This window comes from Maylandia zebra, linkage group LG19, assembly GCF_041146795.1.
Source record: "Maylandia zebra isolate NMK-2024a linkage group LG19, Mzebra_GT3a, whole genome shotgun sequence".
NCBI lineage: Eukaryota > Metazoa > Chordata > Actinopteri > Cichliformes > Cichlidae > Maylandia > Maylandia zebra.
In genome coordinates this window covers 6,400,494-6,427,219 of record NC_135185.1, presented here as the reverse complement: position 1 = coordinate 6,427,219, position 26,726 = coordinate 6,400,494, and the positions used below count along the sequence as shown (strand labels likewise).

The 26,726-nt window shown below is 39.1% G+C and overlaps 1 protein-coding gene across 8 annotated transcripts in view; it reads left to right on the top strand.

Annotated features, from left to right (window-relative positions):
- klc1a (kinesin light chain 1a) overlaps nucleotides 1-25,927 on the top strand; it is a 42,662-nt gene extending 16,735 nt beyond the window's left edge. For 3 of the 8 annotated variants that reach the window (XM_012920082.4, XM_012920083.4, XM_012920081.4), the window contains 10 exons: nucleotides 2,139-2,240; nucleotides 6,113-6,286; nucleotides 6,563-6,662; nucleotides 6,924-6,976; nucleotides 7,448-7,515; nucleotides 7,736-7,844; nucleotides 9,201-9,362; nucleotides 17,742-17,875; nucleotides 21,595-21,661; nucleotides 22,581-25,927. In XM_012920082.4, the coding sequence (XP_012775536.1) occupies nucleotides 2,139-2,240; nucleotides 6,113-6,286; nucleotides 6,563-6,662; nucleotides 6,924-6,976; nucleotides 7,448-7,515; nucleotides 7,736-7,844; nucleotides 9,201-9,362; nucleotides 17,742-17,875; nucleotides 21,595-21,661; nucleotides 22,581-22,646 (1,035 nt within the window). In that variant the 3' untranslated portion in view covers nucleotides 22,647-25,927. Of the gene's footprint in view, nucleotides 1-2,138; nucleotides 2,241-6,112; nucleotides 6,287-6,562; nucleotides 6,663-6,923; nucleotides 6,977-7,447; nucleotides 7,516-7,735; nucleotides 7,845-9,200; nucleotides 9,363-13,847; nucleotides 15,736-17,741; nucleotides 17,876-21,594; nucleotides 21,662-22,580 lie in introns of those variants that run through there. The other 5 variants (XM_023152328.3, XM_076877506.1, XM_076877505.1 and 2 more) reach the window with 5 other exon arrangements.
- The last annotated feature ends 799 nt before the right edge of the window (nucleotides 25,928-26,726 follow it).

Sequence of the window (26,726 nt, the reverse complement as noted above, 5' to 3'; positions counted from 1 at the left end):
CTCAGAGAAGCTGCTTTAGCTCTAGCTATAAAAATATCTTCTGAAAATTTTGAGTATGTGCCAGACTAGGTGCTTGGAACAATTATGCAAATGTTACATTGTGACAGATGAGTCACAGGACTGTGGGCAGTTCAGGAGCATTACTTTCTGTTGGAGAGAAAAACTCCCTATGGATTTCAGGTTTTGTAACTTTGCAGACATTTTACTTGCATTTGGGGGAAAATATATAAACAGCACTATAGAGTTTATTCTATTGCAGTACTTTAATGTGATCTGGGCCAGTTGATGAGTTTCCCTTCAGCACATGCAGCCATAAATCCTGGAGGCCCTTCCTGATGAAACCCAAGAAGCTGTGTATCCTCACAGTCTTAAACCAAGATTTTTTTTTGCGTTAGGTGAATATGTTAACTACTATACTGTGGAGCTTCAGACCGTTTTTCTGGTTCATAGAAAATATGGTTGGCCCAGTGCACTTTATTACAGTCTTTATATTATTTATTGTAGAGCACATCTGTTTACTTCATATCACACAAATATCTCACAAAAAGCATAGCAACCTACCTCATACATTTAAAATGATACCGTAGCATGTGTTTGTCCAAGGCTGTGACAAGCAGCGTGGGTGTCATTAATAATTTACCCCGGCCTGTTCTCAGATTCTTTAACCTCTCTCTGTCAACGTGACTGTACGCATGCAGCAGGTTAACCCCAGCAGGCCTGTGTCTCCACTGTTCGGACCTTCGTCTCTCTTCACTGTGTGAAACAGAGGTTAGCCCTCTCCACGTCTTCCCCTTTTTTCCAAAGAAGAAAGTGATTTTTTTTTAATTTATTTTTTTCACCCCAGTGATCCATCACCCAGACGAAATCTGACACATTACCTGATATGTGATTAAGTATAGTGATTTTTCTTCCTCTTAATCATATCATTTTTATAGAATTTCTTTTCTCTTCTTTCTGTTTTCAATGTGCGGTATTGTAAGCCACTTCTAACTTTAGCCTGACGGGCAAACAATATGTTGAGGTCATGTTCTCTTTCCTAATCAGTCGTGAACTTCTGGGTAAATCATGTACCGACACACATACATAGGTCAAAGTGGACTTGGACTATGAAAACTGGCTCTTGGTTTGCCACTAAAAAGAAAGGCGACAATCTGCTGAGGTAATTGAAAAAGGCGGAGTTGTGGTTTCGACTGTAAAGAGACACAAACACCTTGATTTTGAGGTCAAAACCCCACCAACTGAAGTGTCCAGTCCCTGAGATTCCCGTTGACGCTGCTACTTTGGCTCTACATGGATCTGGCTGAGTCTGACAGGGATGTTCAGGAGACATGAGCACTATGATCTGAATCGCAGTAGTGTTCTGCTTTCTGTGGATATAATGCTAAATTTAGTCGTCAAGTCTGTGTGTCGTAATGCTTTCTGAATCTAATTATAATTAAAATAATTATGTAAGTATGTGTCTGACTTTATGACTCTTAATACAAACACAAGATTTAAAAAACATGGATGTGAAACTGTGAATTTGTCTGTAAGATTTGAAGGCTTTAGGTTAATCATCGACAGGTTTGTGATCAGACTATATAATCTGTAGCTCCTTTGCTTTAAAAAAAAAAGTTCTCTAAATGTTCTTTTTTATATTTTCACCATTTTTGAGATTGTGACATGAGGACAAATTAAGTCTTAAAGAGCAGAAAAAAAGTGTTCTCAAACTGTAGGAGTTTTGTCCCTCTCTTCCTCCCATCTTCCTGAATAAGCTCCCGTTCCTCCCATCACTTCAACCCTCTGCCCTTCCTCTCGTTTCCTCCCACTCTGCTCACATGGCTGCCAGAACTTGGTGTGAATCAGAGATCAGTGCTCACCTCAGGTCCCCTCTGCAGTCTCCCCTCACTCGTCCTGTGTGCACATGTTGGAGATTCATCACTCAGCTGATTTGGATCAAATTACAGCCCGGCATAATCACTTCCTGTTTCCCCACATCCTCTTATTCCTTGTCAATTTCTCACTCATCAGACCAATGACACCACTCTGCTGTTGTAGACTCTTGCGGTTCCACACATTGTGCAAATGAGTGAACATGTCTATGAGGCCAGGAAGAATAGAGCATTGTGGGATAATAAATGTGTTTGTGTCCCTATCAGGTTGCTGCAACTCTCAATAACCTGGCTGTCCTGTATGGGAAGAGAGGGAAGTACAAGGAAGCAGAGCCTCTGTGCAAGAGAGCGCTGGAGATCAGAGAAAAGGTGGGTACGAGGTCATCAAACACTGTGATGAGTCGATGCACTAGCGAGTACTTTCACTTATAGACAGACTTTGTGCCCCTGTACTGAAACACTTCAGACTTCACTCAGAATATTTCATTTGGAGGCAGCAGAATGAATAGTAGGAATTAAAATATTCAGACAGCACTCAGCAACTGACCACTTGTCCCTTCAGCTTTTCATTTCAACACAGCAGATATTTACTATAACTGCAACAGATTAACTTGTTTAGAATATCTAAATTTTAAGTTTTGCACATAATTAACAACAGTATTAGCTTTTCATGTCTAGTGGCAGTCACTTGTGTTTATTGTTGGATTTAACAAACTATGGACACTATGTGACACATTTCGAGGCCTCATCATTAGTTTTTAGATACCACTGTGTTTTATTTGGGGGTGGTGACCATGTTTATGAGATGGTGAAGTGCTAAGTGTGTGAATGTGTGTGTGAATGGGTGAATGACTGAATGTAGTGTAAAGCGCTTTGGGGTCCTTAGGGACTAAGTAAAGCGCTATACAAATACAGGCCATTTACCATTTATGTTATTAGCTAACACTAGCAAGCTTGGTTAGCTTGATGAGTGCAATAAATACTTGATTATACTCATATAAAACTGAACATAAACTTCTTGGACAGCTAATTTGTAGTTCAGCTGTAGCTGGCAGAAGTCGGGCCTTGCACACAGTGATCGGCTACGGCTGTTTGAGTTGGCATGTGTGTGTGTCCCCCCCCCCAAAAAAAAGTCAACTATACTTGTTAAGAAGGATTAAAAAAAACAAAATTGATATGTTGTGATATAATAGATTTCAGGTTGGGGTATCACCAACGACTGAGGCCTCAGAGTAAAACAGCAGTTGGCCAAAATCTGGAATTAAAAAAAGAAAAGCAGCAGTGAGTCTTTGTTCTTTCCAAAAAGTGTTTTAATATATATATATTAGAAAGTACATGGTAAATGGCCTGCATTTGTATAGCGCTTTTCTAGTCCCTAAGGACCCCAAAGCGCTTCACACTACATTCAGTCATTCACCCATTCACACACACATTCACACATCTACAAAAACTACATAAAACTCATAAAGTCATAAAGTCTGTTTTTGTTTTGTTTTTTCCTCACTGCTTGCATAAGAAATAAACTGTAGTCAACCTCCTTTATGTAATTTCTCCTCTTTTTTTTTTTAAATTTTTTTTATCAGTATTCAGCCTTCGTCACAGGGCAGGCTCTTTATCCTGAGCGAACGCTACTGTTTTGCCTGTATTAATTTGATACTTACAAACGAGCCGCAGGAGACACTTTCTGTTGTTTATGCTCAGCTCTTGCCTTTGAACAAACCCACTTCTCCTTCGTCTCCTTGAGAATGCAACGTCAGCTTTGGTTAAGCCGAGGCATTTAATTTTTTTTTTTTTCTTCATGCTTCTTAAACTGAGATGATAATGCACTTGCTTAAGCCGGAGTGGTTTTGCACATGCAGGGCATTGCAAAGTGACTGCAGCAGAACTGCTGAATCAGAAGGATGTTTTTTTCCCCCTCTCGTCATTCCGCCTTTTTGTAGAAACTCTGGAAAATTCTGTGTGTGTGTGTGTGTGTGTGTGTGTGTGTGTGTGTGTGTGTGTGTGTGTGTCAGTATCATATCCTTTTCACTTTGCCCTCACTAATCTGTCAGGGCAAAGTAAATTGCAGTCTGTATCTGTTGAAGAAAGTTGTTGAGAAAAAGGAAATATGACTCATCTTAAAGTTTCCCTTGTGAAGTATTGAGAAAGTGTTAATACTTCTTGCTTTTAGCCTTTAGAATTATTTGAGTTCATGGCAACAGCAAAAATGTGGAATGCCAGCAGCGTTATTCTTGTAAAAGATTCAAGATAATAGAAACTTGCAGATGACAGACTGCATTTAAACAATGGATGTAGGGTCTGCTATGTAAAGTGAAGCCAGTATACAAGTGTCTTAAATATGTTGTCTTTGTAATGGTCAGCAGTATGAATCCTCTGGTTGCATAAAAAATTCTAGTCTATGAGAAAAGTGTCCTTGGCCTCCTTCATAAGTGAGTAAGGAAACACTTTACCTGACAAGTTTATAAGCTGATCACTAGTTTCAATTTTAGTGTATATACCATTATATTCATTTTGAAAATTGGTCCCCATTATGGTAAAACAACAAGTATAAAGGAGGATATGCTTTAGGCTGGGTCTGCCTTGTAATCACCTAGTTGCTACCACATGAGCACGCAGTGTGTTGGTTTCTCAGTCAAGCATACATCACATCTGGTTTCAAAACACAAAGACGGTGATTGCAAAAATGAAAACAGTGATGAAATCTTTTTTGCTTGATTGTGTTTTTTCAAACATTTAGTCTATGCTATAGTTACTCCAGTACTCGAATATCTGCAATTATAGATAACTTAGCAGATCTGCTACCTGCAAGAACTTGCAGCCTTTCCTCTTTTCCTCATATCTGACATTTTCAGTACCAAACCAGAATTTTAAGGTTCAAATTCCAAGGTTTAAGTAACTAATTTTTAATTAGAAAAGGGCGACCAGAACATGTATGTAGTGTGTTTACTTTGCCTGAAAGCTTTCAATAAGCCACAGAATTTTTGCAGAACATTTGGTGGTTGAAGGCATCAGTAGGCATGATCAGATCCTCAGCAGTTTTGTGGTGCTGATGGCAATCTGTTTTCTAGCTAATGCTGTTTACAGGAAAGCGTTCAGATGTGTTATGTGGTGCAGGAGGAGGCGATTGAGGCCAGGCCTGAGTGAATACTGTAGGTATCTCCGCTCACACAGCTCTGCACCATCCTGTGGATCAAAGACGCTGTCGGTCTCCAGCGGGGAGGGAGGGAGGGAGGGAGGGGGGGATCATCCTGCAGTTCTAAGACCTCACACAAACTTACCGAGCAGTAAACTGAAACTAGAAATCAAAACAAACTAATTGTTCACTTGTTTTCATTTACAACCATAAACGTGACACTCAGGGTGGTTTCTTTTTAACTGATCAGATCCCTTTCCCAACAACACCAGCCACCCATGTGTGTTCACTGATTCCACCCGTGCACATCCTTTTCATTTTCTTCTCTGTTTTCTTTCCTTTCATCCACCTATGATTGCTACATCTTTACTGGGCAGTTAGAATCATATAATAAGAAAAAATATTATTGTGTGTGTGTGTGTGAGTGAGAGAGGGGGGGGGGGGGGGGGGGGGTCATTTAGCATCTAGCCCCAATACATGTCTTTTAGTCTTGCTGCACTCTACTCTAATGACCTTTACTCTTCTTAGCTCACAGGAAGAGGTTGCAGTGCTTAAAGGCTGTTTCTTAATCCAGAAGTGGTTTTTATTGGGGGGGGGGTTTGGGTGGTGTTTTTGTTTTGTTTTACAGCTTTATTTATTTTTTTATTTATTAAAGCAGGTTAGTAGCCTATTAATCCACAAAAGGCCAAAATTCCTACGGAGGCATGTACTGTATGTAGCAAAGGCTACAGGCTTGATCCCCAGTACTCTAGACCAAATTTACACATGTGACATCTTCTGTGCACACTGCTCCAAACATACGTGTAGTGTAATCAGCCGCACTACAAACAGAGTGCAGCAAGTCAAAGCAGCTTGGCAGGAGATGAAACAAACATTTCCAACGTATTGACAAATACCCTTCCGGTCTTCCTGGAAATCCAAATTTACAACATTGGACCTGAGGATTTAAACTAGGTTGCACATTTGAATGTTTACACTAGTGAAACTCAGTAGAAGGCGCTAAATCCGTCTGACCAGCATTTCTCATGTTGGCTAAGTGTTACTGACCAAATAGCACATGGCAGAAATGGGTTGTTTAAAGTTCATATCTCTTCCTCTTTTGTCCCAGGTGTTGGGCAAGGACCACCCAGATGTGGCCAAGCAGCTAAACAACCTGGCCCTGCTGTGTCAGAACCAGGGCAAGTATGAGGAGGTGGAGTACTACTACATGAGAGCCCTGGAGATCTACCAGACCAAACTGGGCCCAGATGACCCCAACGTGGCCAAGACCAAGAACAACTTGGTGAGAAGGATGGAAGTATTTGTCAATTTGCGGAATAAAAATCAATATCTGCAGATGACAAGTGGCATGAAAATGACAACTCTTTTTAAATTATTTTATTTAAAAAAAAAAAAAAAAAGGAAGAAGAAAAAACTAATTCAGCTTCTCCCAGTCCTGTGAAGCTTCTTGTGTGTTGCTGACATCCCATTGCTGGACCTTACTGCTAACTGCTGAAGAGCGAGCTCTGACTTTGCTCATTCGCAGTGTCATGTTGTTCTTATTGTTTGTGTTTTTCAGGCATCCTGTTACCTGAAGCAGGGCAAGTTCAAGCAGGCAGAGACCCTGTATAAAGAAATCCTAACCCGCGCTCATGAACGGGAGTTTGGCTCTGTTGATGGTACAAAGTGCTCACACACTTTTTATATTTCAGACATTGCAGATAGTAGCTTAAACTTAGAGTAACTTGCATGCATGAACAACTTTATAAGTCTCTCCTTTGAAGTAAAGGTTAATATGTTCAGGCTGCTGTTATTTTAGTGAAGGATGGAGCCGAAAAGAAACAGAAAACAGCACTTCAGAGTCAGAGTGACTTTTCAAAGGTGTCTCTAGCTGCTTATCTGAGTTTGTCAGGACTGATTGTGTGTATGTTTCTTTGCAGATGAGAACAAACCAATCTGGATGCATGCTGAGGAGAGAGAGGAGCAAAGCAAGGTGAGAGCCTGAAACATATATATACAAGTATAATTGTAATTTCTGTTGTGCTTTCTTAATTTTGGGTTTCAGTGTTAAAGACAAAACCTTATAATTGCACAGGATCAAAACACACCAAGTTTTTAAAAAAAAAACTTCTGCATTAAACTTCTCTGAATTCTTTTACCTTATTTAACATGAAATAAGAAAGACTGACTTTACAAAGATTGGATTAGGATATTAAGTCTCAGTAAAAACTGATGATGATGGTCCGAGTCCTTCACTCTCCCATCTAAGAGTTCATTTCATGGTTTAATAGGTTTAGATGTTCTGGGGAAGAAGTACTGATCCAATTATAATCCCACTGCTAACACTTCTCCATGTAAACTGACTACATACAATGTAAGCGGGTTGGTTTCCATCCTTAAATGTCTGATTTATTATATCATATATGCAGATTTCTTAAATCTAAACCAAATTGGTGTTTCACAGGGGAAGCAGAAAGACGGTTCACCATTTGGAGAGTATGGAGGCTGGTACAAAGCCTGTAAAGTCGACAGGTCAGTGTTTTTCCACGGAGTAAATATGGGTGATACTCTCAGCACAGGAAGCAAACTGATACATGATATATATAAATGTTTACACATAACAAAATGTAGTAAGCAATTAAACCAGCTGTGGCCAACCATCTATAAGACAGTCGTGTTGTTCTTGTTGTTTTATTGTCTTTCGCCAAAACGATTTTCTGTGACATTAAATTTCCACCGGTTGTCGTTTCAGCCCCACGGTTACCACCACCCTGAAAAACCTTGGTGCCCTCTACAGGCGGCAGGGCAAGCTAGAGGCAGCTGGGACCCTGGAGGAAGCTGCGATGCGTTCCAGAAAGCAGGTGTGGCCTCTGGATAATGTGACTAACAACACAGGACTGTAGATATAGAAGCAGATGACTTGTTATCGGTGCTCAGATGAAACGGGTCCGTTGAGCATTTGCGTCACATTAAAAGGCAGAAAATGTGTGAGCTGCTGTGGAATTGGAAAAATGCAATGCACTCAGAATCCTGGAGCGTAGTTTGGTTTCTTTGGTGTTGTTTTTAGCTGCCCCTGATGGTGTTACTTATGAGACTTAATGGAGTCTAAGTCCTGCAGCTTTTATCCTGAATTAGGTTTTCCATCAACATGTAAACATTGAGTTATTCAGTAACAGACACACATGTTATTAAGATAAAATTCCCCATTGTCTTGCTGAAATTACAGCTGTAGAAACTAAAATAACATTTTGGTAATTATTACAATAATTCCATTATAACTAGTCGGATCTGCTTTGGGGCCTCGTTTTAACACCACAAACTTCCTTTGATATATTTGGAGCGTTGTCATTTTTTGCTTGAGGAAAGATTCGATCCCGATATGAATGTAACCTTTAATCAGCATTTAGATAATACAAGTGGAGAAGGTTTTAGTAGAAATAAAATAAGCGACCAGACTCTGCCAGCATGATTGTTTGGCAGTGTAACGTCCCGTGTTTGTTTTTCCCTCCTTGAATAATTAAACGCTCAGGCAGAGTCACAGAAAGTACTTTGTACTGTGGTGTAACCGTATTGTTGGCCAGCTTTAATTACGCAAGGTAGCACTGGAAGTCACCAGCTAACAGAAAAGCTAATTTAGCTGCACTGGCACCATGGGTTTGCTGTTCAAGTTTCACTATATTAGATGCTTACATGTATGTTCTTTTAATCACATGGTTGCAAAATTGTTTTTTCCACCAAACTGAACGTTTAAAAAAGTCTTTAAGATTTCTGTAAATATCAAAACAGCAGTAAAGATAGTCAAAAATGACATTCTGAGATTTCAGAATGGGCAGTGACTTCTTAGGTAGGTGCTTTCCTCTAGCTCCATATTGAAAGTGTGCTTTTTCAAAAATGGTTTAACTGAATTTCTAGTGGTCAGCAAGCTAATTTACCAATAATTAGTTGGATTTTTTTTTTTTTTCATTTTCTGTCCTCTGCCAGGTTTATTCTGACTGCTAATCAGCAAATCCCAGGTGCTGGGTTTAGAGCAGCAGGCAGTAGAAGTCTATAGATTTAGTATTAATTGGATTGGATGAATTAGCACTTGTTGCTGACAGCTGTACAGTGTATCTGTGTAGGTGAGGCTGTGCTGGAGGTCCGACTAGTACATGGGTTTAGCTTATGCTTAATTGGATTTGTTGAACTGGCATTTATTTATTGTTGTGTGCACACATCAGGGTCTGGACAATGTGCACAAGCAGCGCGTGGCTGAGGTGCTGAGCGAGCCGGAGGCCCGAGAGAAGCAGCGAAGCCGCGAGAGCCTGAATTCTGACACGGTGAAGTATGAGAGCGGGCCAGACGGCGGCGAGGAAGTGAGTATGAGCGTGGAATGGAACGGGGTAAGTACAGTACACAGCCCTCGGCACATTACTGAGAGTTCTCAAACCAGGGACACAGACATGTCGACTTGAAATAACTCCTCTATCTTTCTGGACTGACGTCATCCACAAAGTCATTTTACTTGTTAAAGTTTCCTCAGCACAGAAACTATAATAAACACAGTTGTTAATGTAAATGCTAAAGTTTGGTCACATTGAGCTGGCTTGGATTGGATTATTTTATTTGCTGTCAATCAAGCCAACTGATGGTTCCCTATAAAGTTATAGTGAGAATGAGGGGCCACTGGAGGCCAGTGAGGGGATTATCTCTTCAATTAGGCTACGTTCACACTGCAGGTCTTAATGCTCAATTCCGATTTTTTTGATCAAATCCGTTTTTTTTGTCTGCTCGTTCACACTACAAATAAAGTGTGACAGCAAACGCGCTCTAGTGTGAACGCTCAAAGTGGCCCGCATGCGCAAAAGAAGACGTCATACACAACGCGCTCTGTTTAGACCCAGAACAAACTATATTGTTTGACTGATGGCCTTAATATAAAGACTTCGGACTTCATGTTTCCCGATTTTTGCTTTAAGTTATTTTGTTATTTACATAATAATGTAGATAACCTAATAATGATCCTTAGGCTATTGCTGTTTTAGAGGAGAGGTGCTTCAAAGGATAGTTGCAGATTTCTGTCAGAACCTGCAGGTTATGCAGTACAAATAAAATGTTAACGTTTCTCCAACGTTGTCTTCCCAGCAGTTTCACCGGATGGCCAGGAAGCGTTCGCGATGTCTTCTCTGGCGCGGATAATTGGCGTCTGTCTTGTGTCAGTGATGTAAAAGACGGATTTAATGCGACTTGACCGTTCAAACAGCAGTCGCTTTCTGAGACATCGGATATGTATCGGATTCAGTACCACATACGAAAGTGACCCAGATCGGATTTGAAAATATCGGATTTGTGCCGTTCACACTGTCGCACCATAATCGCACATAGGGTCAAAAAAATCGGATTTGATGCGCTTTCGCCTGCAGTGTGAACGTAGCCTTAGTGGCTTCGGTCATGAAAGATACAGTGAGGTTGTTTCTTCATCTATGACTAAAATGTTTGAATGAGGACTTAAATCTTGTCCGACTAGCTCAAAAGGATCAAACTGTACAATGCTACACTGATAATCCTGACTGACAGTCGCAGTTACTCTGCTCTCCCGCTTCTTCTTCCTGCTTGTGCGTCGCTGTTACCCTGACTTTGATTAATGAGATCAAGTGAAAAAATGCTCTGCTGGAGCATTCACTTGGCTGGAGCTTAAGTCGTTGGCAGTCATTGAGTCGTAGCTCTTTGTATAGTTTAGTATAGTATAGTATTTTTCACTAAACTCTCTTTTATTGTACAGCTTTTCCAACTAATGTCTAAAAAGCTTTAAAAACCCCTCTGGTCACACACATTGATGCCACCTCGCTGCCTCAGCTGCAGACCGACTGTTCTCAATCAGCTGGTACATTTCAGAATATGCAGAATTTTCTCAGCCTGTCCTCACTGCAATGGCAGAATATGTAGTTATAGGGTCGCTGTAGGCTGCTCACCACCTTATTTCTAAAATGCTGCTCCTGCTGTTGCTTAGAGCTGGCCTGCTCGCATAGCAACAGTAGTCATAGAGCCCAGAACAACCAATCAGCATCTCCTATTGCACCTCTAGTTGTAGTCCTTGCAGGCGGTATGGTGTGACACATAGCTGTGCCTATAAACTGTAGCCTGTCAATGGATTATTAGCACACAGCAGACAATCGCCTGCAGATCTCTGGACCTATTTATATCAGGAAAGGAGCCGGACTCATCTGGAAAGAACTTTAGCTGGAAGGAAAATCTGACAAGGAGCTTTTGTTTTGTCCTTAAATCTTCTTTGATCAAACAGTAAATGAAGTCAGTATAAATACAACGATCAATCAATCAATCAACTATCGGCCTTTAATTGGATTTGAAGACACACTTTATTGATCCCAAGAGGGAGCTTTCACAGCTTCTACACCAGCACAATTCCACAGCCTACGAGTTAGAGAGGATTTACAAAAGTAAATGGAACTTAAATATATAAAGAACTAGAATTTGCAAAAGCACTATGCAAGATTCCAGTAGAAGTATTATTTTGGAAATACTGGGTGTATCCAGTTATTTTCATACACTATTTGTGTATTATTAGCATGCACTTATCTTCTTTTCAAATCTCTACAATAGCAACATCATTCTGCAGCATACTGAAAATATCAATCTTTAAAATTCTGTAATTTTGTATTGCACTTGTATACTATCAGTTGCAATTGGCTCATATTTCTAATATTAGATGGATAAAAACAGATATGTCTGGGGATGTTTATCCTCCACTGCTTCCCTGCAGTTGTCAGAGTACATTTTGTTTTTCATCCTGTCAAACAAATCATCACTTCCACTTCAGCTCTCTCCACAGGCAGCTGTGAAAACCTCTCTCTTCTCACTTAATACAAATGAGTCTGTGACTCATCAGTCTGTTCTGACTCAACATGGGCTCTGTACTGTACTCCTTCTTTGTTGATGTTGGTGATCTGCATGTGTGTACTTGTTTATGTTTCTGATCGTTGCATACGTGTGGTGATCTGCTGCCAGAGAATGTAAAGTGTGACTTTCCCAGCCTTTTGTTCTTTTCCATTTGTTCCTTGTTAGCTGCCAGAGAAGATGGGAGAGTTCAGACCGAATAAATGATCAATTCTGATTATCATTAAGTTGACTTGTGTTGCTGCTCCCAGCTATTTTAGTTCATTTTCTGGGATGAAGATAAAAAACACAAAACTAAACATTTAGTTCTGTTACAAAAAAGTTGATCTTTCTGGCTACTCTCACATGTCTCTTTACCTGCACCCCTCTGTTTATTTTGTGGTCACCTAACAAGGTTTAACTTTACTGATATGTATTGATGAGCTATGTTCCAGACTCAGACACAGCGTCTCTCTCCACCTGATTGAGCTGTATAAGTGCTCCACCTAGTGGCAGAGCCTGCCAGTTGTCCTGCACTCTCACAGCTGTGATAGGTTTAGGTGTCCATTCATAATACTCTTGGAATACATGAGATATGATTCCACAACCGTGTTTTTGTTTGTTTGTTTCTTCGTGTAAATTCACACAAAACACAAACCTTAGAAAGTTTGAAGCTTGGCCTCTCTGCTTTCTTTTTTTTCTTTTCTTCAGATTCTCGCACAAGCTCGATGTTTCAGCCTGCCTTTAGCGCATATAATTCGATTTTTTTTTTTAATTAAAAATATAATTGAACCTGGTGGTGTGGCCTCTGCAGCTCACCTCCTGAAACCAGACGTGTGAATATTCCTGTTTTATAAATGTAGTTGTTTTTTTTTTTTTTATGCCATGTGACTGCTGACATTAAAGTTAATTTACATAATTCTTCAAAATAGCTGCCAAAAGAAAAGGCCAGGGGCGCTACCAAATGGTTACACAGTTGTGACTTACATTTACAAACAGGTAATTTCATGGTAAAATTATAAATCATCCTAATAACCACACAGAGCATTCAGGCATTTAAGAGTCCACCCTGACATTATCTGTCTGCTGCCTTAATTTAGTTTAGTTTGTTGAGTTTTAGAGGTTTGGGCCTGAGAGTGGACGAGACCCGAGGCCATCTGGAACAAGCTGTGGAAAATGGCCGATGGCCTTGGAGAAGGAATATAATGCGGTCTGGATGGTTTTGTTCTCCCACAAACTAGAGGAGGCTGGAACAGAAGTGTTATTGTAGTTCAGTCCCCCGACTGCACAACCATTATTCTGTTAAAATGATCTTATCCTACCTCATATTTGTGAAAATACAGAAGTATTATTATTTATCTCTTAATTTTTATCTCCTGCTGTGAGTCCTGTGATTTGGAAAGAACAGATTTCATTTGAAAATAGCTACTTAGAGCAATAGACAACATCCAGGGTTTCCCAGGATTTCCCCATGTAAAGTTGGATTGTTGTGAAAATAAAACTGCACATAAAAATTTTTTTATTGCTGCTTTTATGAGAATCTCTATAACACAGAGGTTAGTGACGCAAACACTAGTGGTTACCAATCACGCTCATGTGAGACACAGATCTCCTGAAGATGTTTTTAACAGGTTTTTTGAGCTCTTTTCCCAAATCAGAATATTAAAATAATTGCTTCTGATCAAATTATGTCACTGTAATGACTGTAACTTAAAGCCCACCCATACTGTGTTGGCTGTCCAGTACAGTGTTGGGTTTTGTTGTATAATCATTTATTGATCTCTGTCTTCCATGTGTTGCACTGGCGGGTGGAGAGACGCTGTGTCTGGTTTATCTGTTAACCTCTCAGTCTTTGTCCTGTATGCTTCCCTCCTTTCTTCACCCTTCTTTAATTGCTCCTCTGTATCCATATCTCATCTTACTGTCTTTTCCCCTCTCTTTTACTGTTTGCATTTGCGTCTTTCTCTCTTCAATCTGCTCTGTCTGACCGGCAGGCGTAACTCCAGATGCCTTGTAGTGGTTCTAAAAATTGTCTTCTGCATGACGGATGCCTCGCCTCACCTCGCCTCAGCCCCTTCAGCTTTGCAGTTTTCCTTCAGCTCTTTTCTGTGGCGGGATTCTTCACACCGGGTTCAACCACAGCGATAATGTTGCTTTTACACCCCAATCTCAGTTGTTTTTGGGAACAGGAACTGTGTGAAAATGGTTCTGGCAGAAATACGGAGACAGCTTGTGTGTCCGAATCCAACCCTCTGCTTTCTACTTGTGCTAAAGCACTGCGCTAGAATTGTGTATCTGCTGCGGGTGGGAGAGGACTGGGGTGATTTTTCTTTATGGCAACAGTAAACTTGTGCTTCATACCTTGATATTTCTCCTTGTCCTTTAACTCTGCTCCTCTGCTTCCTCTCTTTCTGTCACTCTCCTATCTTTAAAATGTGCTTTCGTTTTGCTTGTAGACTTGTTTTTGGAGGAACTTTGAGGGGTGTTTGACACAAAGTTCCTGAACTGAACTCTTCTTTAACTAAAATTATGAACTTTCTTATTTGGTACAAATCTGACCACAAGATCAATTAAAGTTTCATCATTAAAATTTCATGTCATTAAAATCAAAGCAAAAAGTGGATGACCAAAAGAGATGACCAAATATGTGCTATATTTAGTTTTAAAGTGGAGCAAAATTTTGGTCAGAACTTTTCTTTGTGATTTAAAAAGAGATCAATGAAGTGTTGCTGAACAGGTCCATCGATTTTAAAGGCCAGGGTCACGCAGAATGACTGCAAAATGCAACAAGAATGTGCGTGTTTGTATCCAGTGGATCTTTATCTTAAACAGTGAACCAAACTAAACAGCAAAACAGGGGAAAAAGCAGTAGCAGTGCCGCTGTGCAACAAATTGTAAACTGTGTTTGAGGTCTAAAAATGACAGATTGTGGTTTAAAAAACACAGGAAAAACAACAACTTCCTGCTGTGTGAACATGACATCCTGTGTTCAACCCAGGTGCAAATGATTGATTTAAACCTCAAACTTCATTAGGCTAAAAAAATTAAAACATTTCAGCACTACAATACTGGCAAAGGCATTCACAGGAGCAAAAGTGATGACATTTTGTTGATGTCGTGGTCAGATGAGCCAAAAACAACAACAAAAAAGGTCTGAGAAGGCTTGAGGTCCATGTTAAAGCCTCCTTCCTCCTCTCTCTCTCTCCCTCTGTAGAGGTTAGAAGCTTCTCATCTCTCTTTTATCATCCGCGCAATTTAATTCAACATTAGCTTTTAGAATCCGTAGTGATAACTGAAAACGTCTCATGTGGTAGTCACGTAACACGCTGTAAAAAACATCGACTTTACTCGTCAGCATGATCAGGAGCACCGCTGATTGTGGCTCTGTAGGTTTGTGCTCCTGTTTAGAGTTTAGTCTTTGCTGTGTCACTCTGCTGTCTCATCATTTGCACTGATATCAGACAAAAACATGTTGTGATGTCAATAAGAGGACACATAAAGGTGATTGGAGTTAATGTGCAGTGGGCTTACATGGTTAAGTCTCGGGGAGAAACGCTGCAACAGTTCAAGTTTTCCACTTGTCAGGTTGGGTCTTGAAAAAAGTGAAGCTTTTGGCTGATACAGAGCCTAAACCTTGTGTGTTCTCTCTGTTTACCTTCTGTATATCTGTGTATATAGTTGTCAGGGTTTGGGGGGGGGGGGGGGGTTACAGAGAATTTGCTGTATAAAAGCATTATTGTTGCATTTGCTGAAAGTTTAGGAATTTAATTAGTCTCCTTTTCAGTCTGATCTCACCTCCTGCTACTAATCTTCTGCGTGTGCTGTCCTGTTTGTGCATCTTTCTTAACTTCTAATAAAACTTAAACTCTTTGCTCACCTGAACCTGTGCCTGTCGCCTCTTTGTGTGTTCCTTCTCTTTTCCGTGTGTGTGTCATCATAACTGAGTGAGCTCTAAACCTGTCCTGCTCAGATACAGCAGCAGTGGAAGGAAGAACAATCACCATATCCGCAGTCCAGTAAATTGAATCTTTTATGTCACTGTTTAAATCAGATAATGGATGTTCTGCAGATTTGAAAACTCAATTCTGAAAAAATGCATATTTAAATTTAATCTCCCAGAAGCTCAGAGGGTAGGTTTATGTCAGAAATCAATAGCATATTATATTCTTCATTTGATTTCTGAGGTATGTTTGGGTGATGCTTAACTGTCTCTCTAGCTAGTTACAGATCAACTTTTTTCCCCCATATTTTAGGTGTGCTCTAGTTTTTAAAGGTAAAAGTCACGTTGATGTGAAAAATTCAGTTTATTTGGAGTATGAATTGGTTCTCCATGACTACTTTGACAACTCATGGCAGTAACAGCTTTTAAACTTTGACATACTTTTCTTTAATAAAAAAAACCAACCGATCAAAAGTTTAAGCAAACATTAAAAATCATTGGAACTAGTTAATTCATATTTTGGATCAGTTTTTCAATTATTATTGTAATTTATTTCTACATTTTTACAAAAATAAATGGAGTTCTGCCAGACTAGGAAGTAACTGACCTATTTTGGCTTCACCACTCTGATCCTACCATGTTGCTGGATATGATGACAATGGTTAATGGAAACATTTAAGGCATCCAAGTTGGAAAAAATATGAAATTATGTTTTTTTAAAAATCTATGTATAGCCTTTTGAGTCGCTCTCTCCCACACAAGACGCTGCCCTATTCCTCAGTCAAACTTCTGATTCATTATTATTATTCAACAACACATGTTGAAAGGAAGTGGTGCAGGTGAGAAACTAGCAGGTCCAATAAAGTGCATCGAGTTTAACAGTCAGAGATCAAAGCTGTGCTGAGACTAAATCAGGGGTGGGCAAGTCCAGGCCTCGAGGGCCGGTGTCCCTGCAGGTTTTAGATGTGTCCTTGATCCAACAGCTGATTTAAATGGCTAAATTAGCTCCTCAACATGTCCTGAAGTTCTCCAGAGGCCTGGTAACAAACTAATCATGTGATTCAGGTGTGTTGACCCAAGGTGAGATCTAAAACCTGCAGGACACTGGCCCTCGAGGCCTGGACTTGCCCACCCCTGGACTAAATGAAGATGAAATGTCAGAGGTGTTATATTTCTCACACTAAAGATCTCTTCATGTAATGTCATTTTTGATTTTGGGGCCATCTATAGGCATATAGCTGACACCTTAAAAATGGTGCCACTAAATTATGCAGTGTGACTTCTCCAGAGCCACTCTGTGTAGCCTTTCACATTTGAAAAGATGAGAATAATGTATAACAGAATACACCAGCTGATGGTGCCACAGTTTAGGGGTAGAAGTCTCTCAGAATGAGATGCAGTGTAACAAAATAAATACAGTCTTGTTTAGTGCACGGAGCATTATTTTTGAAGTACAAGCCACACATGACGCATTAAGCATCTCTGCTGGTTTGTAATGAGTGTGCTGCTTTACTGCATCATGTAAGCACATGAAATTTTGCACGAGACAAGCAAATGCAGTCCAGTACAGCAGCTCAAGATGCTAATTGTAATACAAACAGACTAATGATTACAAGGTGTGTAAAACTAAATGTAGCAGAGCTGTTCTATTGGACTCCTTTAATCACACAGTGATCTACTGAGTGTTTGTGTGAATATATTAGCATATACCAGTGTGCAGATAGGGTGTGAGTATGTGTAGCCTAGATTTGGACAGTTTTAATTATTAAGTCATGTCAGTAGTAAGATGCACAGACTTCTCTCGATTAAAGCACAGTAGCAGAAAATGTGTTTGAAGCAGTAATGAGAGTGTACGCTGGTTTGATGCTAATCTACATTCTGTGTCTGCACTCTTCTAAATATGTTGGATAGTGGTGTGTATGAGTGACTCTGTGACGTGTCCCACCAGGATGGCTCCGGCTCTCTGAAGAGGAGCGGATCCTTCAGTAAACTACGAGCGTCAATCCGCCGCAGCAGCGAGAAACTCGTTCGCAAGCTGAAAGGCGGCGGCTCGTCCCGAGACAGCGAGCCCAAAAACCCCGGGTAACTATCAACTCCACCCAGACACCTGCCCCACCCCGCTACAGGTTGACTCACCCTTTGCACTGGAGGCCTGGAGGATCAAGCCGGCCCTCCATCATGCAGCACGGCAGTTGGTGTACTAACCAAAAACAAAGAAGGGATTCACTGTACTTTGCTGGTGGTGAAGTGGTGGAAAGCTGTGTTTGCACATGGAGCGATGGAGGAGCTTTTTCTGGCACATACGCATCAGCTTTTTTTCCCATTGCATTTGTTTGCACTGCGATGCATTCAACCTTTTCTTTACAGTTCATGGTTTGGTCATTGGCAACAGTAGGCGCTTTGTTTCCTTTATGTAAGGAAATATTACATAAAAAAGAGACAGTATTTTAAGAAAATGCAGAATTATAGTAAGTGTATGATTTATATTTTTAAAATTTTAAAACAAGTGTTATTTCATGGGGAGAAATCCAAATTATGGAAAAGGTATGTATTTTAAAAAAAAAATTTAATATTAAGAGGAAAAAATATATCTTGTGAAAAATGTATTTTTATAAAAAAAAAGTTTTAATGTTCTGCGTTAAGAGATACAGGAAAAGTATTAATATGTTAAGAAAAAAATTTATGTCATAAAATGGTCTAATATTTACAACAAATAGTTACAACAACATACATGTTTTTATACTCGCCACATGTCCAAATACAATCCAGCCAAACATTTACATTGGTGATTTGTGCCTGACATCTCACGCAGGCTTCATGACAACTGAATATTTGCGTACTTGCACAGGTGTAAACAACGGCTTCCATTTTTGGCGGAAGGAGTTGGAATACACACACCTGACTGTTGTCTGGCACAGTGGAGTCTAAAGTCTGGCTGTGGACCACAGTTATTCACATGTGTACTTGCTGCTGGGGTTAAAATGTATTCTGTTAAACCTTCACATAAACAGTTCTTCATCTGAACGACTTCCACTGTCAGGAAGTGATTTTACTTTCAAACATCAACTTAGTTCAACACTAGCTTGCAAAAACCACCACCGCTTATTTACTCCCCCACTGAAAAGTGGAGTTTACGGTCTGTTTACTTCACGTGACAGGAAACTTCAAAATTATGTGGAATTTGAAAGCGACTGGAGGTGAAGGTCAGAATGGGTTTACGTATATTTTATTACTGCATTCAGAACAACAAGGTGATGACATGAATAACTTCAGACATTTAAATGTCGAATGTATAACAGAGTATAAAAGTTGCACTTTTTCTTTCTGAATTTGAATCTCTGAATGATGCTTTTAGAACACCTCTGTTGTCCTGACCAAACCTGAACTTTGTTAAACGAGAGAACCAAAGGGAACTAACTGATGAAATGGGAAAATAATACTGGCATTCACATGCTATGACAGGACATGTGAAAGAGCATTTGCAATGAAACTACTAATGTCTGCTTTTGAACTGCCTTTATGCTTGTTATGCTGGTGGGATTTGTTTGTTTGTTTGTTTGTTTGTTTGTTTGTTTTAACCACTAATAGTTACACCTATTTATTGCATTTTGTGGCTCTGGATTGTTTTCTTTTTTTTCTCAACTGAAATACGTTTGAGTTTCATGTAGCTTTGGAATTTTATTTTCTTCACTTTCTTTGAATTTTATTTTGAAAAGCAACCTGTCTGCATGGCTCTTCCTGTGTAGAGTACCATGTTGATTTTATTTTATTTATGAATAAATGTTTTTTCCTTCCATTCGAATGCCTACTTGCATGCTTCATCTGTGTGCTCTTTTTTCCTTTTTTTTCTTTTGGTGCTGCTCTTCTCTGTGGCTCATGAGGATGATGGACATGACAACCGTCATGTCCATCATCACTATGACTGATAGGTTCTCAGTAAATCACTGCAGAAATGTCCATGCTAACTGCTGTACAGTGTTTAACTAAATTATTTAAAAACAATTGCAAGTTTTTAGTTTGTACAAAAAAATGGAGCAAAAGACAAAACTGAGGATGTTGCAATTTCATGATATTCATCGAGAGAGTATCTGCAGGTTCACAGTGGGGTATTTTCTGTTGTGCTATGACTTGCTACCTTGCATAGGGAAACCTTGAGAAACAGTATAATGTGTTATGCCTGCAGCTGGTCATATCTTTATGAAGGTCAGCTGCTCCTCGGGCTCTGTCCATACTAGTGCAGGAAAGCTAGACTAGACTAGATGTATAGCTATCTGTTGAAACATACAATGACTGCTGACTTGAGATGACACATGTTACACTGCAGCAGTAGTTATGGCTGTGCTTTGGTTCTCACAATTCCAGCTGTTACACATCTGTCATAGAAGTGTTGCAAATTCAGACAGACTTACAGCCGAGCGTTTCTGCAGCACCGTCACCCTGCAACTCAGCGAGCTCCAGTCAGTCAGGCAAAGCAGGTACAGCTGTGCTCACAACCAGCACTAGCATACAGTCAGAAAACAGATGTATTAGCATTAAATGCACATCATCAGTGTATTCAGACAAAATGAAGGTTATCAGAACTCAAGTGCTTCATAGATGCTTTGACCAGTATTCTGTTCATTCCCAGTATATTTCTCATAAAAGTGAAGTTTTCTCTCTGCCAGTCCTACTGTAGAGGTGTAGAAGATCTTGAGAGTAACACATTTTGTGTATTTTGACCTAAACGAAGTTTTGACAATGGCAGCTTAAATAAAGACCGGAAACAAGGGGTGGGAGAAATTGGTATGACTGGCAACAAAGTGAAGGAGCTCATACTGGTGAGTTAAGGATATTGCATAGAAATAATAGGCAAAATACATTCAGCACCCACTGGCACACGTACGCACACACAACAACCCACACTTTACACACACTTTGTCTGAGCTTGTTTTAGTGTTCTGGCAATTTTACTTATTTAAAAGCTTCTGCGCTGACTACATTTTTTATTTCCCGCCTTCCATTTCCCATAAATTCCCATTAACTAGTTTATGGATCCAGTATCTCACTGTTTTATGATCAACCATGTGCTGATCTTATTACATTTCTCATCAGGATGGATTCTTTTCTGCAGTGTCACTGTACTGAAACCAGGTTCTGTGTGTGTGTGTGTGTGTGTGTGTGTGTGTGTGTGTGTGTGTGTGTGTGTGTGTGTGTGTGTGTGCACGGACTTTATTGAGTGTAAATTTCAGTCTACACCACTCATCAATTAAAAGACTGTTAGACTATATCCTTAAAATATGTTACCAGTTTCTTATAGGGGAAGGCTGTCTAAAGAATTTGTACGGTGTAGATCACATATAAAGAAATACTGAATTTAAGTTTCAGTTGCCAGATTTAAAGACTTCTCTGACAGCAGAGTTTATCCAGCCATCAAACTTCATAATGTATTTTTAAGTTGAGGTTGAAGCATAAATTAAAGTTAATAAATAAGTTATATTTCGATAAAGCATGCAATAACATTTAAGAATGTTACTAATTACTATTACTGTAACAAATGAACAGCAAATTAGCTGTAACATTACTCAGGTGAACTTTGGAGAAAGTGGTAACAGATTTTACACTCAGCCTTCTAACATTCATGAACGGGAAGAGAAAACACGATACATGTGACATGAACGTTTCTGTGAAACTAATCAGAGTGTGAAAATACTACAAATGTCATTAACCAACACATACACTGAGCTCAAATCCTCACAACTGAATCTCCACCCCCTCCCCCTCACTTCTGACCCTTAACCCCACCTCCCTGCATGTGGGTGCAGCATGAAGCGAGCCAGCTCTATGGGGATACTTAACGTGGCGGACAAGGCTGCGAATGACCACTACCAAGTAAGCAACAAGACACGAGTGCAAAAGTATCTGCAGAGGGTTTTTAGTCCTGCTGCAGGCCAGGGGCAAAACCGCAATCAAAGGACTGCAGCTGGATCCCTAAACAAATTCTTAGAAATGATAAGAAATATCTCAAGGAGGCTTTTTCTTTAGAAAACAGTTAATCTGGGTTCGGTTAATCTGCTTTCGGTCTTCCAGGGAGTAATTTTAATACATATTTGACTTTTTAAAATTTCATCAATCTTCCCTCATTTGGAAATTGTGCATTACTATTTCAAGACAAAATAAGCCCACAGATGACAGTAAATGAACAAATATCCAAAGATGTGACCACAGATTTATGTTATTATGTTGTAGGAAAAACCAGTCTCTTAAATGATCAGAACCATTGGCAGATACTTTTTGACTCAAGTCTTTTATTTCATATTCTGATTTGTCATGTCTTTATAAACTGTTATTATCAAACCCTCCCCAAGGCTCTTATCATTCACTGTAAATAGTGATAAATCTGACATGGCTAACATCATTGTCTGTTTCACTAACAGTGTTTGATGTTCAATCAAATTTTTAGTAAGTTTGTTATTTTTTTACACATTGTTTTTACAACTTCAATTCTTTATTTTAACAGTGAAAAAGTGGTACATTGTATCCATAATTTCCTTTAGACTGCAATTGTAAGAAGGAATGTGTTTTTAATTACTTAGTATCATAAGAAAGTACAGCCTTGCCCTATTATAATTTCAGATAATAACTCTTGTTGTTTTATGATCTGTTGAAAGCTTTATGTATTTCTGAAAGTTTTTGATTATATCAAAAAAAAAAAAAATGTACGGGACCCAATTTTTTGCTCTACCTATAATGGAAAACATTCACTTTCCTGTGTTCTCCATCTGATTTCTGCTTGTTTAATTTCCTCTAGGAGCGAAATAATTGTCTGAGAAAAAGCCGTGACCTGAGTGCCAGCCACACTAACCTGGCGCGTTGAAGGTTTTTCACTCTGAGGAGGTGAAAGGTCACAGAGAACTGAACTGAACTTCTGACCATCCTCGATGTAAATAGCTGTTTGTGAAAGCTTGACATCTCCCGTATTCTACTTCAGCATCATCCCATCATGTGCTAACTATACAGATTTTAGTCTTTCATTGCACTCTTGAAGGTTTATGATCTCAGATGGTAATTTGTGGTATGTAATTATATCAGTACATATCAGGAGGGGGTGGGCTGCTGTATGTTTCCTTGTTCCAGTCTAATTCTATGTGCATGTACTGTATGTAAGTGTGTGCTGTTGTGAGTGGCTACTCTCTCAGATTACAGTTTAATTTTTTTTGGTTTTTCCTATACTAGTGGTGGTAAAAGCAGGCGCAGAGTGGAGTTTTAATTTTAAAATCACTTCTAATGTGAGGCTAAAAACTGCAGTGGATGAAGCCAGTAGGCAGTCTTAAATGACAGAGAGGAGCTCAGTCATTCTTTAGCTATACCCTAACAATAACTATAACAGTGATTTAAATATCGCTACTGCTAAATTTGCTGCTATGGTAGGAGTAAACTGCAACCTCTGGACCTGGAAAGGGTCAGTGAGGGACCAAAAACCCACAATTCATCATCCAAATCAAGTAAATCTCCATAACCGCCCATTTTATGAAAAGCCCAGCTTCACAGCAGAGACAAGCGTGTTTTGGTCTTTATAGATCATCTCTATCTGCATGCAGCTTCAAAGAGTGCATGTTTTCTATATATATAAAAGTTACCTGTTCACTCTTTCTAAGCTTTAAACCTATGCATAGCAAAAAAAAAACCCCAAAAAGATTTAAAAGTGGATACAATTGAATCTTATTTAAAGTTGTTTTGTTTGAGCCTGTTTTTGCTAGCATCTCTTTTGAAGTGACCACTAGCCAGCTCTCTAGCTTTATCTGATCATTTTCCAGGTGTGCCGTTTTTCATCCAAGTATGTTTTGAAAAAGGAAAATAGAAGATTGTGAAGGACAGAATGCTGAACCCGAGGCTTCACAGCCATAGTCAGCAAACCAGTCGTTTAAATCACTATCGCTATGTTCATCTTTTAGATAAAGCTGCACTGAATTTCACTTTATTTTGCTAAAAGCTTTCAGATGCTTCATTAATTTGCTGCTCTGCTGAAACATGGCTAAAGAAACCATGTTTGTCTTCACTGGTACCGATCATTAAAACGACAAAGACCTACGATTTAGCTCATGAATCACAGTTTTTGGCCAGTGTTGATGATTTGACACCATTTTCTTTATATTTGGTTGTGTGCTGAATTCTAACTCTGCCAATAAGAACAGTTCTACTTCCTAAGACTCTTCACTCTTTGTTCTGCAAATTTCCAAATGAAGTTGTGCACAGGGTGTAGATTAGTTGAGAAAATCTCCTGATGTGTATGAATCTCAGCAGCTGTAGTTCACAAAAACATGGAAACCTGTCCAGGGATCTTTCAGCTGCCTCTTCCTAAAAATGATCCGTCCTGTGTTGATTGATTGAATATTTAGCTTTTGATGTAGGAAATTCCATGTTTACATGATTTGGGGTTTGTAAATTATGTTTTTATTTGTTTCTGTCTTTGCGCTGTTTCTTTTTATATCGTTCTGTAATAAGCCTTGAGAGCAGGATCCGTGAATTGACTAGCACACGAAGGCTGGCCCGCACACTCTCAGGACTGAGGCTGTACTTCCACACTGACTACAAACTTAATGTCACTCCAGACTTTTTAAGTAATGACGAGAAATGTTTGCAGGACTTTCAATGACGAGACAAAACTTTGCCATGTGAGTGAAGTTGAACCAAAAAGTGGAAAAGTTTTTAACGATTTTTAATGTACATTTTTTGAAGTGGTTTAAATTTCCAGTTAAATATAGAGATATCCAACATAATCCTGGTATGAATACTAAAGGACTTATCATTAAAAAACATTTAAACAATTTCTGTTTCTAAATGTACGAGTTGATTTGTGATTGTTCTAAGAGTTCATCTCGAGATTAAACTTTTCCTTTTACTGCCCTTTTGATAACTTTATGTTAAATGAAGGTAACTATGTGTACATGCTCACTTCTTTAAAAGGAAGCTACATAATATTTAACATATTTAATGTCCTTTACTGGTGGCAAGCTTGAACTGAAAGAACATACAACAGGTTAAATGATGATGAGGTGCCTTGTTTAAGAAATCCCAGAGATGGGATATTTCGTGTGGAGAGTTTCTTCTGTTTGAGCTGGGCTGTGTATTTACATTTCTTTTCATTTCAGACACACATGAATGCACATGATGTCCATTTATGGAGAAGTACGCTGCTACAAAATATATTTTCTATATAGATTGAAGTTATAGAAATATTGAAAATCAAAAATTATTAGAGTGCACATGCAATGGTAGTCTGCAGCTGAGTCCTTTTGTTTATACTGCCTCAGGCATATAGATACATTATAGATGTATATTTTCACAGGAACACAGAAGCCTGTTCTGAAATGTTAGAATTTTGTCTAAACGCACCTAAACAGCCTTACCAACTGCACGACCTTTGTGTGCATGTCTTTGAATTTAAAGTCTTTAAATTAGATTCGAGCAAAGATTATACAGACTAGATTAGAAGATTAGAAATTTGGTGAGAGATCCTGAGCCAGCTTTTAACATTAACATTTAAGATGAAATTAAACGCAGTGAACTTCACATTGGACAAATTCAGTACAATGTGATCTAGACGAAGGCGTTACAGTAACATATATACAAAGATGCGCACACAAAGGATTGATGAGAAAAGCTCAAACAGATGAAACAGCACAAAAAAATAGAATAAAGCCTCCATATCAGCCTAGGAGTGACCACAGTGGTCTGTTTAATAAATGCACTAATGATAGAGAAGTCTCCACAGATCAACCATAATCAGGTTTAACCGTCCATCTCCAAACAACCCTAGCACATTTGTAAATCTTTGGCATGAACATCTAGTTGAGAAGGATTTGCACTGGAAGCATCAGACTGACGTAAAGTAATAATGATGATCTCCCACCTTAAGCTGCATTGATTATTGTACTGATGTGTGACTCATGCATTTGCTGCATTGTGCGTTGTCTCTGTTGTGTTTCCTGAATCTTACTTTTTTTTTTTTTTGGCAGGGTTGTGCAATATGGTTCTGTTTTCATTTCTCTAATTTGTTGGGGGGGAAGCCCTCTTTACATCTCACAGATCAGACCTTTAACTTCAATAAAAATCGACACCTGACGAATTCATTCACATGAAGGTGTCTCAAACCATTATACTGTATTTGCCTTTTTTTTTAAATTATTTGTTCCAATTTCCCAAATGAATCTTCAGTGGTTTTGATGAAATATGCAACACAAAGAAAAACGTTTTGAATGGAGTGTACACAGATACAATGCAAAGATGTTGAATACAGAGGTTCAAGAATAACTTGAACTAAATACAATAATTGTGAAAATCTCAGAATGTGGAGTTATTGAAATTATTTGACTTATTTTAATATTTTAACATTTTAAATTCAGCAATTTAAAAATAAATGCGACCTGATTTTTTATTATACTTTGGCTATGCTCAATTAAAACAGTAAAGATCAACCCACTGGAATTTGTTGTGCAATCAAGTCACTTTCGTTAAAAGTCGGGCATTAAGCTTTGTGCAAGATGTGGTTTTATTTTCAAAATTACTTTAAATTCAAGCAACTTAAAATTTTATATCATCATTTGATCATTTCTTTGAGTTCATATTAAAATGTCAGTATAGGAAACTGAAACCTTATTTGGTAACATACAGTTATAATAGTGGATGCTAATATTAAACATCAAGCAAAAGGTTCATATAATGAGGCCAGCCCCCCCTCTTCGCTTGGTGTAGTATAAGAGCGATATCTCGCTGTGAGCACAGGAGCCCCACCCACCTGCTGTTCAAACCTTCTATTTGCAAGGGGCAGCCAATCAGTAGAAGAGTCATGGCGGCTTGTTTTAGGTAGATGACTTTGCCCAGAGTGAAGTAACTGAAAACTGTGATCAAGAACAGGGAGTTTGGGGAGAAAAACGGACAACTGCTAGAGAAAGGA